This window comes from Vulpes lagopus, chromosome 13 (assembly GCF_018345385.1).
Source record: "Vulpes lagopus strain Blue_001 chromosome 13, ASM1834538v1, whole genome shotgun sequence".
NCBI lineage: Eukaryota > Metazoa > Chordata > Mammalia > Carnivora > Canidae > Vulpes > Vulpes lagopus.
Genome location: NC_054836.1, coordinates 2,917,711 through 2,938,925, shown reverse-complemented (window position 1 = coordinate 2,938,925; position 21,215 = coordinate 2,917,711). Strand labels below are relative to the sequence as shown.

General features: G+C 48.3%; 2 protein-coding genes across 2 annotated transcripts; one reads left to right on the top strand and one right to left on the bottom strand.

The window, feature by feature from the left end:
- The first annotated feature begins 5,097 nt into the window (after window positions 1–5,097).
- Window positions 5,098–9,491, top strand: PAX4 (paired box 4). The gene is given in 11 exon segments (XM_041728108.1): window positions 5,098–5,110; window positions 5,483–5,613; window positions 5,905–6,120; window positions 6,420–6,495; window positions 7,088–7,213; window positions 7,437–7,519; window positions 7,878–7,947; window positions 8,383–8,438; window positions 8,706–8,847; window positions 9,184–9,197; window positions 9,199–9,491. Coding segments are annotated over 11 exon segments (1,092 nt in total). The 3' UTR covers window positions 9,364–9,491.
- Window positions 9,492–12,160: 2,669 nt separating this feature from the next.
- FSCN3 (fascin actin-bundling protein 3) lies at window positions 12,161–20,536 on the bottom strand. Its single transcript, XM_041728220.1, has 7 exons — window positions 20,396–20,536; window positions 18,638–19,334; window positions 18,184–18,302; window positions 15,832–15,991; window positions 15,185–15,355; window positions 14,681–14,886; window positions 12,161–12,471 (listed from the first exon to the last, which is right to left on the bottom strand). The coding sequence occupies exons 1-6, from the start codon at window positions 20,534–20,536 to the stop codon at window positions 14,681–14,683; spliced, it is 1,494 nt and encodes a 497-aa protein (XP_041584154.1). The 3' UTR covers window positions 12,161–12,471.
- Window positions 20,537–21,215: the final 679 nt, after the last annotated feature.

Sequence of the window (21,215 nt, the reverse complement as noted above, 5' to 3'; positions counted from 1 at the left end):
TCTAGGCTTTAATTCTGGAACTCCCCAGCTCTCTTAGGGAAGTGCAGACTCACCACCCTCCCCTGCAGAGCCCAGTCCTGAGAGAACCTTGGGGAGGAGTTGAGCTCAGAAGCTAGGGGCTCTTGGAAAAAAGAGGAGGAAAGGAGGCATTTTCGGTGCCCCAGTTCAAAGCCACAGTTGGGAGGACAAGTTGTTACTGCTTCCCTGGCCCATTCAGAGGGAGGGAGCCAGGTAGCCGGCCTTCTAGAAACTCAGTGGAAAGTGCAGGATTTGCAGGTATTAGAGCTTGGTCTGGGTAGGCAGAGCAGGATAACTACCTAAAGCTTTGGGGGTGGGGAGGGGTTGCAACTTCCACATCCAGTTTAGGAATAGCCAGGGACCTTGAAGATTCCCCGTGCTTTCGTAGCAAGGAAACTGCTCTGACAGTAAACGGAGACGCATCTGCCAGAGAGTGGCGTTGGAGAGGTGGCGCAGCGCAGTGCGCTCTGGAAAGCTGAGGGCTGGCCAGAGAAGGTTCTTGCTGAAGAGAAGGAAGATGGGAGACAGGACCCCACAGCCAACTAACAGCTGCCACAGGGAGGGGGTGGAAACAGCCTGGAACTGGTGTTACCTCCTCCAGTGAGTGCCAGAAACCCCGGCTGAGGTGTCAGACCAAAGCCGCTGTCACCGCTGGGTCTCTGCACTGGCTGCCCCAGCCCTCTCCAGCTTTGCGCACGGGCCTGTCCTGTCTTCTGGCCCTGTGAGGAGGTCAGGGGAATTCCTGCCCCCTCCCCTGAGGACAGATCTTTTCCATAGCCACCAGGCTTTATTCTAGGAGGTCCCTAGGGCAGAAGAAGCCAGCAGTTAGGGCTTTACATCAGGGCGAGCGACAGACTAGAATGGCCATGGGCGGCCTGGAGAGGGGCGCGCAGTCTGGCTGGCGGGTGGCAAGACCTCAGAGTTAATGTATAATTTCGAGCAGATGGCGGGGGCTGGTGGCAGCCTGGGCCCAGCTAATGAGGGACAATTAGCCCCAAACCTGGTGAGGGAGGTTGAGAGAGTCAGACAGTGAGGGCAGATATTTGCTTCTCAAACAGTCTGGTGCGCTGGGCAGAGGGCTGAGTGGCTGAGCCTTTGGGCTGGCTAGGCCCCCCTGCCAGGGCCCTTCCTCTCTTCTCCCTCCCTCCATCAACTCTAGGTCGAAAGCCTCTGTTTGTTCAGACCCAAGATCGCGTTGTAAAGGCGGGGGGGAGAGGGTAGTTTATGGGGGAAATCGCTGCCACCACCATCTGCCAGGGCTTGTCCCCTCTCCCCCTGACACCCCTATCCCCACCCCTCATGCAGCTGTCTATGGGAATAGGTCAGGACACAGAGCCTTGTGCCCCCAGACACAGGGGCAGATGTGAGGGGGAAGGGCTGAGGCAGGAAAGGAGGACTAAGAGCAGAGCTTCCATGGGACTTACATGAGACCCTCTGTCACCCAGGCATGGCTGAGTAGAGTGAGCAGCAGTTCCAGATGCCCAGGGATTAAATGGGCTCCATAGGTACTAGTGTATGTGCCACCCTGCCCATGGTGCTGAAGCCAACTGCTACAGTCTCCCCTTGTGGCCCAGGGCTCTAGGCCAACCTGAGGAGGCTGGAGGGGTCTGCAAGAGGAGAGGTCATATAGAACACCCATTTCTGTGATACATTTGGCCCTGCTTTGAGAACAAGCGTTCTCAACCTTAGGATCAAGCTGAATATACAACATCCACACCTAATCTCCCCCCACCCCCAAACGTGAAATCCATTCTTCCACCCTCTGGGTCTAGCTTTATTGCTCTACACCCTGCTTACTTTCAGCCTGACTTCTGAGAGGGTTTCACAGAATCCAAGGTATGGAATGGACCCAAAGGACTTTCCATGTTGGATTATTCATAAAGGATCTGCACAAGACCATGGTGGCAACAAAGCTTTCATCACTAGAGCTATGTTTCACTTCCAAGCACCCCACTCCACAAGAACCACCTAGCCAGCTCCTGGTTTCCCCCACCCCAACGATGATCCATATAACCTGTGGTGTCCTCTGTGGGCACAGGAGCATCATTCATGACACGGAGTTTAAAAGCACCAAATCATTAGTGGAATGGAGCCTGATAATATCTAGGGATGGAAGAAGAAAACCAAGTTGCACACCTCCTCGTAAACACCCCATCTGCATCCTAACTACCCTAGAGGCTCATTGCCATCACCACTATTGCCAGGGTTCTATAGTCCAAGGTACCCCTATTTCTAAAATTCATCCTTGGTGTCACCTCAGTCAAGGAGCCAACTGGAGTATTGGTGAAGATGCTCTGTGGAGAGAGCTGGTGCTATGTGACACATGCTTTTCTACATGTACCATCATTCTCTCAGAGATTTAGGAGCTAACTTGGCCAGTATTAGATATCAGTCTATATAACCAATTATCTTTTATAGTAATATACACAAGACCCAGGAATTGACTCCCAAACTCTAGCATGTGCATTCTGGCTGGAAAGCTGTCTGTGGTTCTAGATGTCACCCTTGGCTTCTGTGCATTCAAAACATTGAGGATACAGTCTGAAATTCCCCCATCTTCTATATTCCCCAATCCCTTCAGGAGTTCTGGCCCTTGAGTGGGTGCGCTTGAGGGTGGCAGGTAAACACCAGGTGGGCTCTGAGGACTTCCCATGGAAGGACAGAATGGGTCATTGGCTGTGGTTTGCTCTGCCTCAGGGCCAGTGTCAGTCAGCCCCATGCACACCTCCCTCCTCCTCTCTCCTCTGCTCATGGCCTGTGACATCACTGGCTGCTCCCAGAAGGCTGCCCTCTGCTTCTGAGCACGGGCTCTCTGTAGCTCTGGACCCCCTGGCAGGACTGAAGCAGGAGCAGAGTGGAGGCTGTTACTAGGACCAGACCACCATCATCACCCCTGGAGCCTGCAGGGGTCTCAGGAGTCCAGCATAGGAGACTGAGATCATCCTACTGAAGCACCCACCTCCTTACCTCCACACAGGTAGCTCACCTGCAGGCTCATTGTCTGCTCTGCCTCCCATGCTGTCTCCATGTCTTTCTGTGGCCAAAACCAACTTCCCTCCTCTGTCTTTGCAGCCTTGCACTCTCCTGCCCCTCCAACTCCCTACCCTGCTTTCCCATCTTGTGAGAACCAGCTCTTTTATCAGACAAGTTATGAATGTTGGGGAGGAGTGGGGTGGCTGTTGGGAATGGAGTTTCTGTTTGTGAATTTTACATTTGGACCTGACTGAGGTTTGGATGTTGAACCCAAGTCCCCATTCCTCCTCTGAGTTCTGGTCACTTAGAGGGGACATAGTCATAGCAAAGTTTTGGCTGATATCCTGAGCTCACATCCCCTGCCCTGGCAGAGCCCTTTCTATTTCCAGCTTGACTCTCTTCTCTTTTGATGGCAATTACACAAACATGAAGCAGGGGTAGGGGGCAGAGAAATAACCCCAGGAATAGAAGCTGGAAATTTTGGCTTCCAATGAGGGACTGGCTTCTAAACCTCCTTGAGTTTTACTCCCTGGGTGGCCCCCTGATTTGTGGGAACCCCAATCTGTGCCTCAGCTTTCTTTTTGGAAAGATCTCTGCCTTCTATCCTGGCTTTCTGGAAAGGTGAGAGCTTGAAGGGGGAACATGTCTCTACCTCCTTGGAGAGGAGTGAGTAAAAGCGAATTCAGCCACTGAGTTAAAAGCAACTCCAGATTCCATATTCTGTGGGTTCCTTGTTTCACCTGTGCTGGTCTCCTCTTCCTGGCTGCTCTGTAATCTCTTGGGGGGCAAAAACCTTGTTCCTTCTCTTTTCACTCCCTTCATCCTGAACAACCAGCAATATACAAATGGTTAATACTTTATTCAGAAAAGAACTGCAGATTAGTGAGCTGAGCCAAGATGGCATAGTTATTACAGGAAAGGTCTCTTCATGAGCTATTTTCTGGGGTGACCTCCAGCCCTACCAGGTTTGCAGGTGAGAAAGGAGGTGGTTTCTACTCCTGTTACTCCCTGATAAAAGCAAGAAAGGCAAGGTGGCCCATGATCTGCAACCTTTGCTAGTCAGACTCTCTTGTGCTCACAAGGTATTGTGCGGTAGCATGCTGCTCACTCCTGCCCCTCACTCTCTTCCTTCAACATGTCTTTCCTAAGTGTTAGTTCAATGAGTGATCCCAGACAATTGGTCTCTGAGAGTGAAGCTACTTCACTGCAAGATCTAGAACTCTCCAGAGTTAATAGGAACCAACAACCCCAGCAGGTTGGAAGATGTCAAGAGATGTTTCTTCCAAGAGAAACCTGGAATTCATGCTTGTTCATCTTTACTTCCAGTGTGTGGGACCAGAGCCTCAATGACCAGGGGTGGAGCTGAGCCCCCATGTTTCCTCAGAGCTTCCTGGAGAGTATAAAAGAAAAAAATCAGGAGCAAGACCCTTCCATGAAGTGCTCTGAGGAAAGCTCTGTGGTTGGTGGTTTGGAGAAACTAAGCTTGGGAGCTGCCTGATAGTGAAGGCAGTCTTGAACCTAGTCTCTAGCCTCAGACCAGAGCAAATGAGATCTTTAGTCACTGATGCCCCCTTCTGGCTGGGCAGAATATTATAGATTTTTGGGTTTTGACCCAATTGAATCTGAACTTAGGAGGCCCAAGTATATCACCCAGGGCTGAGAAGGCTTTTGAGGGGTCAGAGACAACAGGCGCCGACTTGTAAAAGGGAAAGCCTGAACATTTGTAAGCATAATCCTATTCTATTTCCCTGACCTCTTATGATGGCAAGTATGAGAAATGAGAGCCTTCCTACCCTCTCTCCCACCCTTATAGGATATCCAGAGAGATCTAGTCCTCTGCTGGACTGGTGATATGTTAGTTCATCACTGAAGGGTATAAGTAGAGAGAATTTGAATTTTCTCAGCCAACCTGCTTGCAAATTTGAGAAACCTGACCCTCTATCACAAAACACTACAACCCAAGACCACCATGAGCCAGAGACTTCACCCAAATAATTGCAATCATTGCAGACCCAACCCCAAGACCAAAGAAGGAGCTCCTCGGAGGAATTCCTTTCTCTAGTCTTCCCAGTCCCTGCCCTTCTGTGAAGAGGGTTGGCCGGGAACATGCCGCAGGATGGTAAGACACCTGGGAGAAGTGGGAAAAACAGGTTGGCTTAAGGAGGGAGGAAATACCTCAGGGCCCTGCTTCCCTCCACCACTTTCCGTGCCCTTGGCTGGTGTTCTGGGGGAGCCTCATCCAGTCATTTCCTTCCTGCTCCACCTTGCTTCCCTTAGATCACAGGGGTCAGTGTAAGTGGCCTCAAAGCAAAGGTTCACCCATGAGCCACCTCCCAAAGAAAGTGGGAGCTGGGGAGTTTCAGGGGAGGACTTTCTCTGTGATGGGAAGCCAGACCAGAGCAGCCTGAGTAACCCTCCCCAAGAGAGTCCTCCATGCCACAGGTGGGCTGGGGAGAGGGGAGATGTGTGGATGCCTCCTTCTTATGCCCAGGGATCAGCAGTGTGAATCAGCTGGGGGGCCTTTTTGTGAATGGCCGGCCCCTGCCCCTGGACACCCGGCAGCAGATTGTGCGGCTAGCAGTCAGCGGGATGCGGCCCTGTGACATCTCACGGAGCCTTAAGGTAGTATGGTTTACCCGGTGATGGGGACAAGAAGCAGGGACAAAACACCCTCCTAAGGCAAGTGTGAGGCTGTTGCAGACTCGGAGGGCTTTGGGGTCTTGGGCTACTTCCTAGGAGACCCTCTTGGGGTCCGGGGTAGGGATCTTTAGGCTCTCAAAGGTGTCGCTGAATTCTCAACTCTGCAGCCTGGGGCATTAGGTCTCACTTTGCCTTGTAGCCTCCTTCTGCCCCAGGGACGCTCACCCTCTGCCCATCATGCCATCATCTGTCCCTGCTTCTCACCCGACCCAGGTATCTAATGGCTGTGTGAGCAAGATCCTAGCACGTTACTACCGCACAGGTGTCTTGGAGCCCAAGGGGATTGGGGGAAGCAAGCCACGTCTGGCCACACCCCCTGTGGTGGCTCGAATTGCCCAGCTAAAGGGTGAGTGTCCTGCCCTCTTTGCTTGGGAGATCCAACGCCAGCTCTGTGCTGAAGGACTCTGCACCCAGGACAAGACTCCCAGTGTAAGTGCTCTCTCCTGCCTGCACCAGGGCTGGCAACCTGGCCATCTGGGGAGAAGACCCCTTCTTATTTGGCAATGAGACCATCCCAGGCTGGGGAGGCAAGGCTGATGGGCTTTCTTTTGAAAAGTGGGGTCGTGGGACAAGAGAGTAAAAGCAAGCATGGGAAGAGAGGAGGCTACCCTGGGAATGATGTGTGGGCCTAGAGAGAGGTGAGAAAGGTTATTGGGGAAATATCCTCAGGATGTAACCCTGGGTCTGCGCACCGTCTTCCCACTCAATACACACGCCAACACCCCCAGGTCTCCTCCATCAATCGAGTCCTGCGGGCACTACAGGAGGACCAGAGACTGCCCTGGGCACAGCTCAGATCTCCAGGTGGGTCTTGGCACTGCTCCCAGGGATGATCCGAACAAATGTAAGAATATTACAGTTTGCAAAGCCCTTTCTTGTTCTCTCTTGGATCACCCTCACAAAAAAGACAATAAGGAGGGCCCGGCAGGGAGTATTGTTCTCTCCTGGTAGAAGAAAATTGAAGCTCAGAGAAGGGAAGTGACTTACCCAAGGCTACCAGCTAGTCGTTGGCAGGTCCTGGAACAGGACTCAGGCCCCTTGGCCCTCAGATTCACAGGATCTACTGAGGAAGAGGAAGGACTGGACCTTCCATGCCCTCCCTCTGCCTCGAGAACAGCTTCTCAGAGCACCCTTCAGGTTCTGTGGGATCATGCAACCTGGACCAACCTTGCTGCTATTTCCCCAAACACCAAGCATGCACCCAACCATGGCATTGGGTGTGCCTCCCCCTAAGTGCCCCTGCAGTAACCTCCAAGGAGCTGTGAATGTCCTGCTAGCATGGCTCTGCTCTTATACCCATACTGTCCCCTGTCCACAGCCCCAGGGGCTTGGGAACCCCATGGGATGAGAAGAATGATTATCACAAACAACCATAAGCCATTGTCCGCCTTTACAGCTGTTTTAACTCCAGTTCCTCACACGCCCCATAGTGGCTCTGAGACTCCCCGGGGTCCCCACCCAGGGACTGGCCACCGGAATCGGACTATCTTCTCCCCAGGCCAAGCTGAGGCGCTGGAGAAAGGTGCCAGGGCTGGGGCAGACAGTGGGTGAGAGGGTGCTTGGTGTGACCCATGGAGGCAAAGCCCTGTGGCCTGTGGGCAAGGCTGAGAAGCAGAGGCTGTAGGTGGCCCTGCCCTGGGGAGGAGGGTAGTGTGGGGTTGTGGCCGGTGCAAGGAGCCTGAGGGGAAGACCCAGGCCTTGTTCCTCTCTGCATGCCCTCACTGTGCAAGCCTCGATCTCTGCAGAGTTCCAGCGTGGCCAGTATCCTGATTCGGTGGCCCGTGGGAAGCTGGCTGCTGCGACCTCTCTGCCTGAGGACACGGTGAGGGTGAGTGAGCTCTGCCACACACGGGGCACAAACTACAAGAATCCAGAGTCTGTATGGAGAAGGCTTTGAGTTCTGGTGAGGTGGAGAAGGGGGCCAGAAGGTGGAAACAGATCTGTGTAGCCGAAATCAGACACAAGACCCTCCTTGTTCTCCTTCTGCTAGTTGCTCTCCTCTCCTCCCCACTCCAAGCCTTTGAAGTGAGGAAGAGGACAGAGAACAAAGGCCAGAGCAGGGAGGGAGGATGTCAGGTCTGAGGACAGGGCTGTGCTCTGGGTCTAGACCAGGAACATGTGATGAGAGCAGTAGGGGCCAGGCAGTGGGGAGCACAGCCAGGTCCACTGTCTCTGCCCTCCTTCAGGTCTGGTTTTCCAACCGAAGAGCCAAATGGCGCCGACAAGAGAAGCTCAAGTGGGAGAGGCAGATTTCAGGTGATTTCTCTGCACATCTGTCCTTTCATCCATCCACTCACCTACCCACCAATCCTTGCATGTATCCATGCACTTACCTATGCATCTATCCACCCACTCGTCCATCCATCCATCCATCCATCCATCCATCCATCCATCCACCAAACATTTACTCGGTATCTTCCATGTGCAAGGCCATGTTAGATGCTTGGCATTCAGAGTCTCTGTTCTTCAGACCTACACTGTTCCCAGTTTACCATCTCTGAGATTTAGTCCTTCTTTCCCCGTTTCCCAAGGCTCTGCCTTAGAGAGGAGGCTGTTTAGGGTCATAGCATCCCTCTCCTCTCATCCCTGCCAAAAGTTGCTGGCTTTCTTAGGACCTCCCAGCTACTCCCCACTATTCCCCACTCCCTAGACCCATTACTCCTTCTGAGTGGATCTGCTCTCACCTTGTAGGTGCTTCCCAGGATCTGACTCTCCCGAGTGCCTCCCCAGGGACCACCTTTGCACAGGTATCCAGGAAGAGAGGGGTGTTTGTTAACTGGGGAGACAAGAACTCACTGCTTCTGCCATTCCCAGTGAGCCTGAGCTAGAATTCCTGACTGCTTCAGGTTCCTACACTGCACACTTTAGAAAAGCCCCATCCTCATAGTCTACCCTGTGAATGCTGCCCTCCTGAGTGGTACAGGATACAGCCAGAGGCAGGGGGCTGCCTTAGAACCCCAGGTCTGCTGAACAGGAGCCATCACTGACACCTGGGGGTCTCTTACTTTTTCTAGCAGTCCCCTGGCAGTGTGCCCACAGCAGTCCCACCTGCCCTGGAATCCTTGGGTCCCTCCTGCTATCAGTTGTACTGGGAGACATCACCAGACAGGTGTCTGAGGGACACTCCACCCCAAGCCTCTCTCAAGCCGTGCTGGGGTAAGAATCCACAGGCCAGGCCTCACTCCTGCACAGTGTGGGGAGGGCTTACTCTATGACCTACAAGAAGGCATGGATCTTCAGTCGGGGTCATCGAGAAATCTTGACACAGCTTTCTTCTTTCCTTGCATGACTTACAAGGTTGGACACTAGAACCCCCTGGCCCTGAGTCTCTAGCATCACTGAGAGCCTTAGCAGGAAGAGGGGATGGGATTGGGACTTGAGTATATATGTCCTCAGGGGAGAGAACTGAGGTCTGTCCCTCTTCCCACCAGTGACTTTGAGGGCTGGGGTGACAGCAACAAATGCAAACTCAGCCTCTTTTTGTCCCTGTAGGTTACCTGCCTCCTGCAGCCGAGATCCCTGGATTCAGTACTGCTCTGCCACCCTTGCCCTTCCTTCCATTGCCTCCATTACCAGTCTTGGTGCCCCTTAGACCTCACTCTGGCCCAGCCCCCCACCCCTGCAAAGCCTGGCACGAGGGAGGAGGGCCAGGCTGGGAAGGAGACAGGGTGAGGAGGACCTAATCCTGCCCAAGCAGATTATTGCTGCCTCCTCCTTCCTGTGACTCTTTTTCATCTGTGGACCTGGCTGGGCTCCGCCTCACTGCCTCTCCAATGCAGCACCGGGGCTGGAGAAACTGTGCCCACCCACTACTCACGCTGACCTTAAATGGCTCCTAGTTGGCAAGAATAAAAGCATTTTTTAAATTAGCAGTAGTTCCTGTTAGTGTTTTTCCCATGAACATTCATACTCCCACCCCTATGTTTAAGAAAGTTTGCTCTATCTACCTATCATCTTTATCTTCCTATCTCCCTATCTTCTAATCCATCTAATCTATGTATTTATCTATGATCTATTTATACATGTAATTATGTATGTATGCTTCTAATTATCATCTATTTAATGTATCTATGTCTATGTAACTATCCAATCTGTCTAATCTATATATTTACCTGTGTATATATCTACATATGTATGTATGTAGATATGATCTATAACAGTGTTTGGGTACTCATGCACCCATATGCACATGCACCCACACACCCATACACTGATCATGGCATGTCACCCCTAAGTCCCCAACAGACATTCCCCTAAAATAAGGAACTTTTCTTAGATAACTACAACATCTAAAAAAAATTTACAATAATTCCTTTATCTAAGAAAATACACATTACTTCCTTAATTGCATATGTACTTTTTGCAAAGCAGCACAGCAGAAATGCCATTATTCATACTCTGCTTGTCCACATGCTCCTGGGGCATGTTTGCTTGGTTCTTCTTGGCAGTAAGTTCCAAATCTTCTCAATTCTGTCTCCCTTCAGAGAAATCTCTAGGCTCCTCCTGGGAAGCCTCGGTATGTAGTGAAAGAGAAGAATACAGGGAAAAGAGGGTGAAGAAAGGGATATTTTGAATGGGGGATGGGCTCATCCCTCCCAATTTTTGCCCTTTTGATGGGCTGGGGATAGAATGATGATGATGTGAAGCAGGATAAAAGGAGTGGGGGCAAGTTTGTTTTCTCCCATCTGGGAGGGGTACTCATCCAGAAGTTATCAAAAACTCTAGTGCTGTGCTCTTCAGTAAATAGCCACCAATCACATTGGATATTTAAATGTAATTAAAATTAAGTATAATGAACAATTCAGCTCCTCATTCACACTAGCCACATATGGAATGGCCAATAGTCACAGGTGTCCCATGGCTACTGTATCAAAGAATAAACATTATAGAACATTTCTATCAGCACTGAAGGTTCTATGGGACAGTATAGCTCTAGAATGAAATTCCAAGAGTGGTGGAGTACACCCTACCCCTGCCCTGCTGACAGACTGCCCAGGAAAATGAGTGAAGTTTTGTGGGATGACAATCTGCACAGCACAATCTAAGAACAAGCCATTCACTTAGCAATGGGACTCATGTCAGCCATGGAGGGAGCTGCCAGCTGAGGCTCCAGGGCCAAATACAGTCAAATGGAGGATAAATGGCCACTTGTGGGGAATGGGAGATAAGAGACTATGTGTAGGGTATGTGTGCACATGTGTGTATTTCTGTGCATATGCAAGCTCATGCATCTAAATTTGTACATGCATTTATGGAATGCCGAGGAAGAGAAGAATCTCTTAATCTTTAATCTACATTAAATGACCTCTAAGGTCCTACCTCTCTGAAGGGTGTTGTGTATTCCACTCCATATCTTTGGCCTGTTCTCAACTTTCTCTTGGAAAGAGATGCCCTGGTCTCTAGTGTTCTTTAGCCTCACTTGCTAGATTAAAATTTTTACAGAATTATTTTATATCTCTTGAGGAGAAACATACTTACAAAAACCTGAGGTCATTTTCTCTATGAAAATGGAATCTCTCTCATGTTGTGATATTAGCTTCTTTTCTCAATAGATTTAAAAACCAGGCACTCATTATAGTATGATGCAATTTCCCAAAAGTAGGGGTCAGGCATCACTGTTGGTATTTGAGAACATTTTAGGAGGCATATAGACACTGCCTTAAATAACATTTAGTCAGAAATGAGGAAATTATTCCCCTTTTGACTCCTTTTCAATTCTGATTGTATTGATGAGAAAACTTTCACTTTGATTCTATTTTTTAGTGCCTCTGTAACAGTTGTTAATCTTTCTTGTAACAGAGGGAAAGGGAACCTCAGGTTCTGAGCCTTGGGCAGGGGAGGGAAATCTAACTAGAATTTGATAACATCACTTTGTTTTCATTGTATTTATTTTTAAGTCGCTTTCTATTTATGGCAAGTGATTTCTCATTTTCCATTTTATGATAGTGATTAGAATATTCCTTTCCAATTAAAAGTACTTAAGAGTCTATGTCAATAAAGACATTGATAGAACAGATAGTAGATAGATGAAGGCCAAAGTTATAAAGACAGTACAAGAATGATGGTCATTGTGGAAGCTCTGTTTTGATGGAAAGAGTAATGGACATTATAGTCCATTCTAAACAAAGAATTGAATCAGAACTCCCAGTCATGGGACTTTGGGCAAATCACTTCAGGTCCCTATAAAAAAAGGTGGGCAGTGATAGGGATAGTACTCATCTTGCCCAACTGATGAGATCAAAGGTAAGGATAAAGCAGGATATTTGGTAAACTTCAAAGGGGTGGTGATCAGGAGGGGGGCCTTATAGCCATAAGGTGTGTCATTACAATGACCCTGTGCCCATAGGACTCATAATACTTCATTCTTTCAAAACCAAAAGGACATCTAATTATTTCTGGATTCTGAGTCCTTCAGGGCAAAACTGGCTCCTTATGGGATTACTGGAAAAATTCTGTTGGTCCTGGCAGGGATGGGGAAGATGAATGGAAGAACTGGTTACCATTTGGTCTTGCCTCTTTTGGATAGAACTTGGGAGTGGCCTGAGGCCTCTGTCTACCCACATCAAGACCTCTATTCCGTACTGAAGAGCACAGCACACAGGGGTCTTGGGGGTGGCCTTTTGAGATGTATTGTTGCCCGAAACAGGTGTTTTGCTAAACTGGGTAGGGAAAGTTGTGTAACAGATATTCTCATGGATCTTGACTTTGAGGTTCCTGTTGTGTTTAGTGCAGTAGTTTCTCCTGGAAGATTTGGATTTCCATAGGTGGCATCCCATTGGCCTGAGAAGGTAAGGGGAAATAGAAACTTTCAGTAAATCATTTGCTCATCTTGGGCTTTTAGGAAAAATCTGGTAAGATCATCTGGGAAAAGATAGAATAAAGTGATTTGCTCCATTCTTTTTTTTTTTTTTTTTAAAGTTGGATCCACACCCAGCATGGAGCCCAACACAGGGCTCAAACTTATGACCCTAAAATGAAGACCTGAGCTGAGATCAAGAGTCAGACGCTTAGCCAACTGAGCCACCCAGGTGCCCTGTTTTGCCGTGCTTGATGAAGGATTACACAGATGTATGTGAAGTTAATTTATAGGAAAAGGTAGTACAAATTCTTTTTCTAATCAAATTAATGGTGTAAAAAATACCATCAGAGTTCAAAGGGGTACTATAGTCAAGAGATAAGATTTACTAAGAATTCAATCGGATCAGGAAAGACTTCTGATAGACTACAGTGTATTAAGGCACCAGGCTGTTTACTACACATCTTGTAATCATTATCTCACATTACACAACAATCCTATGAGATAGATACTGTATTCCCATTTCATCAACAAGGAACAGGCTTTTGAGAGGTTCATTTTTCCAAAGTCAAACAACAAGTTTAAGTTTAACTGATAAAAAATCTAATAAGAATCCAGTTCAATATCCAAGAATGAGCTCTAACCACTATGATACATTGTCTACTAGAATGTCAGGCCTGGAAGGAGCCTGAGAAATTTAGTTCAATTGAAACCCTTCATGAAACAGATAAGAAAACAAGCCCAGTGGGATTTCATTTGATTTTTTCCAGTTTGGCCATAGTAAAGGGTTTGTGTAGAATACCAGTAGAAAATGCGGGAAAGGAGTGAACATATATATTGAGGGTCTACATCTTGATTCATAGTTACTTAACCTTCATACCACCCTATGAAGTAGATATTGCTCCCATTTTACAGATAAGGAAATAAAGCCCAGAAATGTTAAAGCAAATTCCCTGAGGTTCCAAGATATCAAAACCAAAGCTCTTCTTCCTATAACATCCTTATGATTTTCCAAGCCAGGGAAGCGAGGTCAACTATGAAGAAATACAGCTAAGAGCAATGAGGTATCCTAAAGTGTTGTGAATAGGGAATGATGAATTAGAGACAGCACTTTAGGAAAGTGAACTTGGTGTGGAGAAGAGATTGGATGGGATGGATCTGGAGTCAGGAAGTGCTGCTGAGGAGTCCTTATATTGCAGTAGAGGCTTTGGGTGAAAAACCTGGATCTACACAGTAGCAAAGGTAGTTAAGAAGGAACAAGCACTAGGGATGCCTGGGTGGCTCAGCTGTTGGACGTTTGCCTTTGGCTCAGGTATGATCCCAGTCAGGGGGTCTAGTCCTGCATCGGGCTCCCCACAGGGAGCCTGCTTCTCCCTCTGCCTGTGTCTCTGCCTCTCTCTCTGAATCTCTTATGAATAAATAAATAAAAATAAAAAAGATTTAAGAAAGAACAAGCACTCAAGAGGCATTAAGGAAGTACCCAAGAATTTCCAGGGTTCAGTGAAGTCATTGGAATGAAAAGGAGGAAAGAGAGATGGTGCTGAAGTCTTTTTTTTTTTTTTTTTTTTTTGGTGCTGAAGAGCATTTGGGAGGACAGCAATGCCCTAGATGGCCTTGGGGAACTTAGGAAGAATCATCTTTGGAGGGGAGGGTGAGGAGGCTGATTTTGAGGGGATGGCAGGACAAAGTCAAGTCAGCTGTGAATCAGGAAGTTGGAAAGAGAAGAGGTTAAAGATCAGGACAAGGGTCAGAGTTGCAGATGAATATTTGGAAGCCATCAGCACTCCAGGGATTCAGGGGTGTAGGAGCAGAAAGTGCATAGGATAGAAAGCATACCCTCAAAGTTATCTGTCTTCCCTAAAAATGGGGCAAAACTCTGCGTCTTAACAAAGAGAGATAAACACATGAGTACCCCTGATTCTGTCCCCTGCAAGCTTGCCTGCACTCACGTGTCAGTGTGGCACAATAGTGAGAGACCTAGATCTGATTTCCCCTCCTTTCTCCAGCAAGTCTGCGTTTAGAAGCCCTGAGAGGAAAGGCACAGATTTGGAATAAATGTCCTGAGTTGATCAAGCTGTGGGACAGAAGTCAGTCCACTGGTGTGTTTTTGTCTCATTCTCCCCCACATCCTTTCTTTTCTTGCCCCTCAGCTCCTGCTCTTCCACCTCCAGGTCCTTACCCACTTAATCTTACCTAAAACTCCCAGATACACTCTTTGGTAATCTCTTCGCTGTCTGCCAACAGGGTGCCACTTCGGTCGGATCGCATGTAGAAGCCATTGGGTGCCAGCACTGTGAGCAAGTTGCTTCCATGAAGCTCTATACAGAAGTTGAGAGCAAACTTTCCCCAAGGGCGAAAGGTACCAAAGGATGTTATTGACCAGAAGGATCCACCCTGTGCTGGGGAGGGAAGGGTGAAGGATGAAGCCCTTCAGTGGGTGTAGCCTGAGGAGGCTCCTGAGAAGCATGCCACCCCTCCCTGACTACCCTTCCCTGCTTGTGTTGGCAGGTGCCTCTATGAAAATGCAGGAGGGCTTGGTTTTGTTCTGCCAACCCATTCTGGGGGACTTGAAGTGTGAAAACAAACAGAAACTCCGTTTCTGATGAGTAGGCTCTGAGCAGCAGGTCCTGAAGTCTGAGTTGGGGGTAAGGCAGGACTAGACTGTGAACCCAGGGATGAAAAAGAGGAGCTCCTCACCCTGGAAGTGGTAGATGCCCTGGCGGCAAGGCAGCAGGTGAATGCAGTCGGGCTGATCCATATTGCACTTCATTAGGTCGTGTTCTGATGAGGTGCCCACATACCCATAACGACCTCGCAATACAAGGAAGCGACGGTTAGCTAATCGAATCCCAAATTCCTCATTTGGGCCTGAAAGAAATAGAATGGAGTTATCTGGATGAGCAACTTCTAGATGCTTTCCCAAATAGAAGCAGGAAAAGGGACACTAATTGCAGAGTGTTGTCAACATTTTAAGAATTAGTGAATGCCTACTATGTGCCAGATCTTAGGCTAGGCGATTATGGAATGTTTATGAAAGCACTTAGTACAGTGTGGAGCCCGAGATTTTAATCGTCTTTCTTCCTGCAAGATGTGTGAATCTGTTTAATTTTCATGATAATCCGGTGAGGCAGGCAGGTTGGATATCACCTCCATTGATAATGGAACCAGTGAAACTGAGGTTCAAAGGAGTGTTTGCTCAAAGGAGTGATGACAAAAATTCAGTGACACAGCAAATATACAGACCTAAATCTTCTGGTCCCAACTTCAGCGCTCTATTATATCCCAGCTCCCCCTTAAAGCATCTCTGACTTGGAATAACCCGGTGAAGGGGCTGTTCTACTCACCTGGAATGGTGGCATTGGCCATCAACAGGCCATTGTCCACAATGCCTAAGAAGCGTCCATTAGGAGACTGCAGGACGATCTTGCCACAATTCCAGTGCACGCGGAAGAAGGTGTCAGACTCCATTGGGTGTCCATTAGCCACCACTGTCCTGTGGCGCCTCTGGAGAAATTATAGGGAGCAGAGAAGAGAACAAGGACAAAATCTCAGCTTTCTTCCCATCATCTTTATTTCTAGACCCTTTCCTACATCTCACCCACTAGCCTTCTTCATTCTCCCAGGGCATGCTTTATGCTTTCACATTGTTTTTGGAAAACATATTATGACCTCAGCTCTCCCACTTCCCCAGTCTTTGCTATATCCCAGAGTCCATTATCAAAAAAGGACTAGGATATCCACATGGAGAGAAATAAACCTTGGCCTACACTCCAAAATCATTTCAAAATTAATCATACACATAAAAATGAAAATGTCTAAAAGAAAACATAGGAGAAATTCTTTGCAATGTTGGAGCAGTCAATGATTTATTAGGACAACAAAACCAGGGGGTCCCTGGGTGGCACTGTGGTTTGGCGCCTACCTTCAGCCCAGGGCATGATCCTGGGATCCAGGATCAAGTCCCAAATCGGGCTCCCTGCATGGAGCCTGCTTCTCCCTCTGCCTGTGTCTCTGCCTCTCTCTCTCTCTCTCTCGTGAATAAATAAATAAAAATCTAAAAAAAAAAAAAAAAAAAAGGACAACACAACCACTACTCTTTCATAAAGTGGAGAGATTGAACTTCATCAAAATTAATAACTTGCTGCTCAAAAGACACTATTAAGCAAATGAAAAGGCAAGCCACCGACTGGGAGGAAACACTTATAATACATACATTTGGCAAAGAACTTGACTTTAGAACATAGAAAGAACTCTTACAACTCAGTAATAAGATAAGCAACCCAATGACAAATGGGCAAAAGATATGAAGAGACACCTCGTGGAGAAGATACACAAATGGCCAATAAGCACATGAAAAGATACTCAACATTATGAATTATAAGGGAGATGCAAATTAAAGCCACAGTAAGATGCCACTACACATCCATTAGGTTGGCTGAAATTAAAAACACAGACAATACCCAGTGTTTATGAGGATGTGGAGCAATTAGAGCTCTCATACATTATTGGCAAGAATGTAAAATAGTATACTCACTTCAGAAAACGATTTAACATTTTCTTAAAAATATAAACATGGGGTGCCTCGGTGGCTCAGTCAGCTGAGTGTCTGCCTTTGGCTCAGGTCATGATCCTAGGATCCTGGGATGGAGCCTTGAGCCTTGTGTGGGTTCTCTCTCCTTCTGTTCCTCCCCCCCAATCATGCTCTCTTTCTCTCTCCCTGTCTCTAGCATGGTCTCTCTCAAATAAATAGAATCTTTAAAAAGAATAAAAATATAGATACACATTTATCACATAACCCAGTATTTCTACCCCTATGTATTTGCCTAAGATAACCAAAAATATAGGCCCACAAAAAAACTTGTACATAAATGTTCCTAGCAACTTTATTCACAGTAGCCCAAACCAGAAATGACTCAAGTGTTCAACAAGCAAATGGAGAAACAAATTATGTTTGTGTTGGTGAGTAGTAGTATGGAACACTACTCAGCAGTAGAAAACAAACCACTGATACGTGGATCATGAATGAATTTCAAAAACATTATGCTGATGAAAGGAAGAGTACATACTGTAATATGATGTGATTCCATTTATACGGAATTCTAGAGCAGGCAACTCTAATCTATAGTGACAGAACATGTAACAGCGGTGGAGAGGAGGGCAAGGAGAAAGGGGAACTGATTACAAAGAGGCAAGAGGAAATTTTGTGGTGATGGAAATATTCTCCAACTTGTGATTGGGGCATGCATAGATGTGAACATTGATCAAAACTTATTGGGCAGCCCCGGTGGCCCAGTGGTTTAGCGCTGCCTTCAGCCCGGGGTGTGATCCTGGAGACCCCGGACGAGTCCCATGTCAGGCTCTCTGCATGGAGCCTGCTTTTCCCTCTGCCTGTGTCTCTGCCTCTCTCTTTCTCTCTGTGTCTGTCATGAATAAATAAATAAAATCTTTAAAAAACTGATTGAATTGTACGCTTAAATGAGTGTACTTTATACAAATTGTGCCTCAATAAAGTTGCATTTTTCTTTTTTTAAAAGAGGCCCCATTGGATGAAACAGGGTCCATTGGTTGAAAATTGACAAGGGCCTCTACAGTTCACCTCAGCATCTGCTCACCTGCCTTAAAGAAGGAGAAAGTATGTCTAGAATGGGAGCGCTCAGGTATTAAGGGTTCTCTTGCTCAGAAGGCAAAGGTCTCACCTGGGCTAGGTAGCAGCCATTGGCTGCACGAAGCTGCAAGGTGGAGCTCTCATCATCACATTCAAACTGGAACAAGGACATTGGGGTTACGTGCTCAGAGGCAGCATATATCTCAACATCTGAAGGGAAAGAACATGTCAGAAGAAGCCAGACTCTGGCCTCACCCTCAGTCTCAGTTCCTCCTCCACACTTCATGGCTGGGTTCCCTGTTTTCCCTCCTCAGCCTTCTCTGCCTTCTGTTGGACCGTAGGAGCCTGGAGAAGACCCAGGCGACTTTTCCCTGAAGCCCATGCCCTGCCTTATCACCCTGCTCCATGGCCTAAGAGATCCTGCTGGGACCCCAGGATCTTCCTTCTTGGGAGGTTCAAAAATCCTTACTGATCTTGAGCACATTTTTCTCTTTTCAGCAGCCAGCTCTCCCTCCCTCCACAGCTGTTTTGAACCCAGCACTTGCCATAAATGATGGAGAGGAACTTCCGAGTCTTTGACCTGAGGCTGACCCACGTCGGACAGCGCTGTAGGATGAACCACTCCTCGCCCCTGTGGGGATTGGAGCCCAGGCCCAGGAGCAGGCGTGCACCCTGTGGGTACAACATGCCTCCTTCTCCATCGCTTAGTGCCACAAGCCCTCCAGGCCGTACCTGCATGTGAAAAGCTGTCTGTGTTGAGGGTTGGGGGACCAGCCGGTCTAAGTGGGACAAAAAGAAGTGTGTTGAGGTCTCCAGGTGGTAGCATCCATCTTGGAAATGCAACAAGAAGCCACATTCCTCTAGGCAGGGAACAGGTGCATCCACCCAGACGCGGCCCACAGTGGGGTCAGCCCGGGCGTAGCAGTGGTTGACAGGGCTGTAAAGGATCACATGGACATGTAGGGCTGGCCGGGGGGTCCACATGTGGTAAGCTGAAAGCACCCTGGAGTTGCAGAACACATCCTCACCATCAGACTCCAGATAACGACCACTAATTATGCATTGGAGAGTCCACTTGCCATTGCGGTGGAAACGCAGTAGGAAGCATCCATGGTGACTGGTCCTTGGCCGGCCATAGCACAGACTGCCATCTGCCTCACACAGGAGGTAGAGGCCTTGCAAGCTCCTCAGTCGTACTACAGCCTGGGTGTCGTGCTCATTGCTCACCAAGATCTCCCAGGTCTGGAGGCATTGGGAGGGAGAAGAAAATGTACTACAGCCAAATGACTAGGCCAGGGAGTCCTACCACCATTACTCCTGGCCTAATCCTAGAACCTTCATGGGGACCAACCACCTTCCCTTCCACATCGGCCTCCATGTTGACTGTCAGCTCTCCCGCTCTCTCATCCAACAGTAATCGAAAGATTTCGGGAGGTCTCTACTACTGGAATCAGAGTACTACTCAAGATCCCAGGAGAAGTTCTAAATGCCTACCTCTTCTAGCTAACCAAAGGTAAACCTTTTTCTCTCTTACTCGGTGGCTTCCTTCAATACCTAATTTTCTAATTAGTGCTCTGGTTTAAGTTTTACTTTTCTCTTCCTCACTGTTGTCCCTGGATAGCACACTAGCTAACACTCCCATCCCCAGAGCCCACCTCCCCAGCGTGGCAGGAGAAAATCAAGATCTCTTACAGGTGGGCCCAGGGTCCAGGGATAAGGATGGGAACACACACAGTTGAGATGCAATTGTCTGGCTCAGCTGTGATCAACCCTGTTGTAAACGAGAGCCTTGCTGCTACCTCACTCTGTAGTGCCATTGTGGGGTTGCTTACATCTCTCCCTAAAATGAAGAGCTTCACTCTCTTAGGGCTTTAGAGTTCCCCATTCCTAAACCACAACCAGAACAGTATCACCAGCCCTACAGTCCCTCCACCCATACATCTTGCTCTGGACTTCCACAATTCTGCCTTCCAGCCTGGGCTCTTGACCTCTACTCATTGTGATGACACAACCACCCAGTGTTGGGGCAGAGGGAAGAAAGCAGCCGGAGAAGACAAGGGCTGAGCCTTTGCCCCTCAGAACAGGTTTAGAGAGGAGGAGACAGAGAGAAGGAGACCTGTGAGCAAAATCCTGGGGTAGGAGGGTCTCAGCCTAGTAGTGACAAAGGCTAGGAAAATGATTAGGTTGAAAGTGTACCCCAGGCACCACACACTCACACACATATGAAAGAAAGAGAGAGAGAATGTGAAAGAGCAAGCTTAGCCACTGGGAAAAACAACTCCAGTACAGGTTTGCTTTGTTACCTGTCTCCGGCCCAAACCCTTTGCAGTAGCAGTGACCGTATTCTTATAAGCCTCAGAAGTGAGGTAGGATCCTGCCCAGCTGATGAGCCCAACCCTCAGCTCCTCAGGGTTGGGTCTTCGTGTCCACTCCACCTCATCCATGGGGCCGGCACCACAGGTGATGACTCTGTCCGGCCCTGCCTTCCCCCCAGTGGTGCGGTTCCACAGGCCATAGGGCCTGGAATCAGGCCTGTAGTACCCACCAGAAGAAGTTCCCGGAGAGAATTTCTCAGGCAGAGGCTGGCCTAGGGCCCAGCACCTCTGTGACCCGGGAGCATTGTGACTGTGAAGGCTGCCTCTTATGCACAGTGAGGAAAGGGCACTGGCCTGGCAATGTCAATTCACAGCCCAGAGGAAGTAGGTCTAGGGCTTCTGGCGTTAACCTCCCCACGCAACTCCAGACACCAAGGTAGGCTGAGCTGAGACTGGGAATCAGAATTTTGGCCTGTGCTGGCGCTCACCTGTGACTATAGGCAAACATCGTCTTCACTTGTTTCCCATTTTAATCACAGGATAAAAACCAGCCTCTTTCCTCCCTAGGAAGTAACTTCTGCTTGGCTCCCTTGGGACTCAAGTGTTTTTTTAAAGTTCAAGATATCCAGGAAAAATCTATTAACTTTTACAGCCCTTGGGAGAATGAGGCCAAAATGTCTCAGAAGGTACTTTTCAGGAAATGTGAGGAAACCCTAGATAGATAACCAGCAAGGATCAAATTACTCATATTCATCAGAAAGGGCTAGCTCAGAGCAGGGGAAGGAAAATGTTCTAGATGGGAAGAGCA

Excerpts from the sequence above, each read along its gene's own strand:
- FSCN3 (XM_041728220.1), bottom strand. The coding sequence starts at position 20,536 with ATGGATGAGGTGGAGTGGACACGAAGACCCAACCCTGAGGAGCTGAGG. Across the intron at positions 19,335-20,395 it reads AGGGTTTGGGCCGGAGACAG|ACCTGGGAGATCTTGGTGAG; the intron begins GTAACAAAGCAA and ends CAATGCCTCCAG. Across the intron at positions 15,992-18,183 it reads ATGGCTGCTACCTAGCCCAG|AGGCGCCACAGGACAGTGGT; the intron begins GTGAGACCTTTG and ends TAATTTCTCCAG.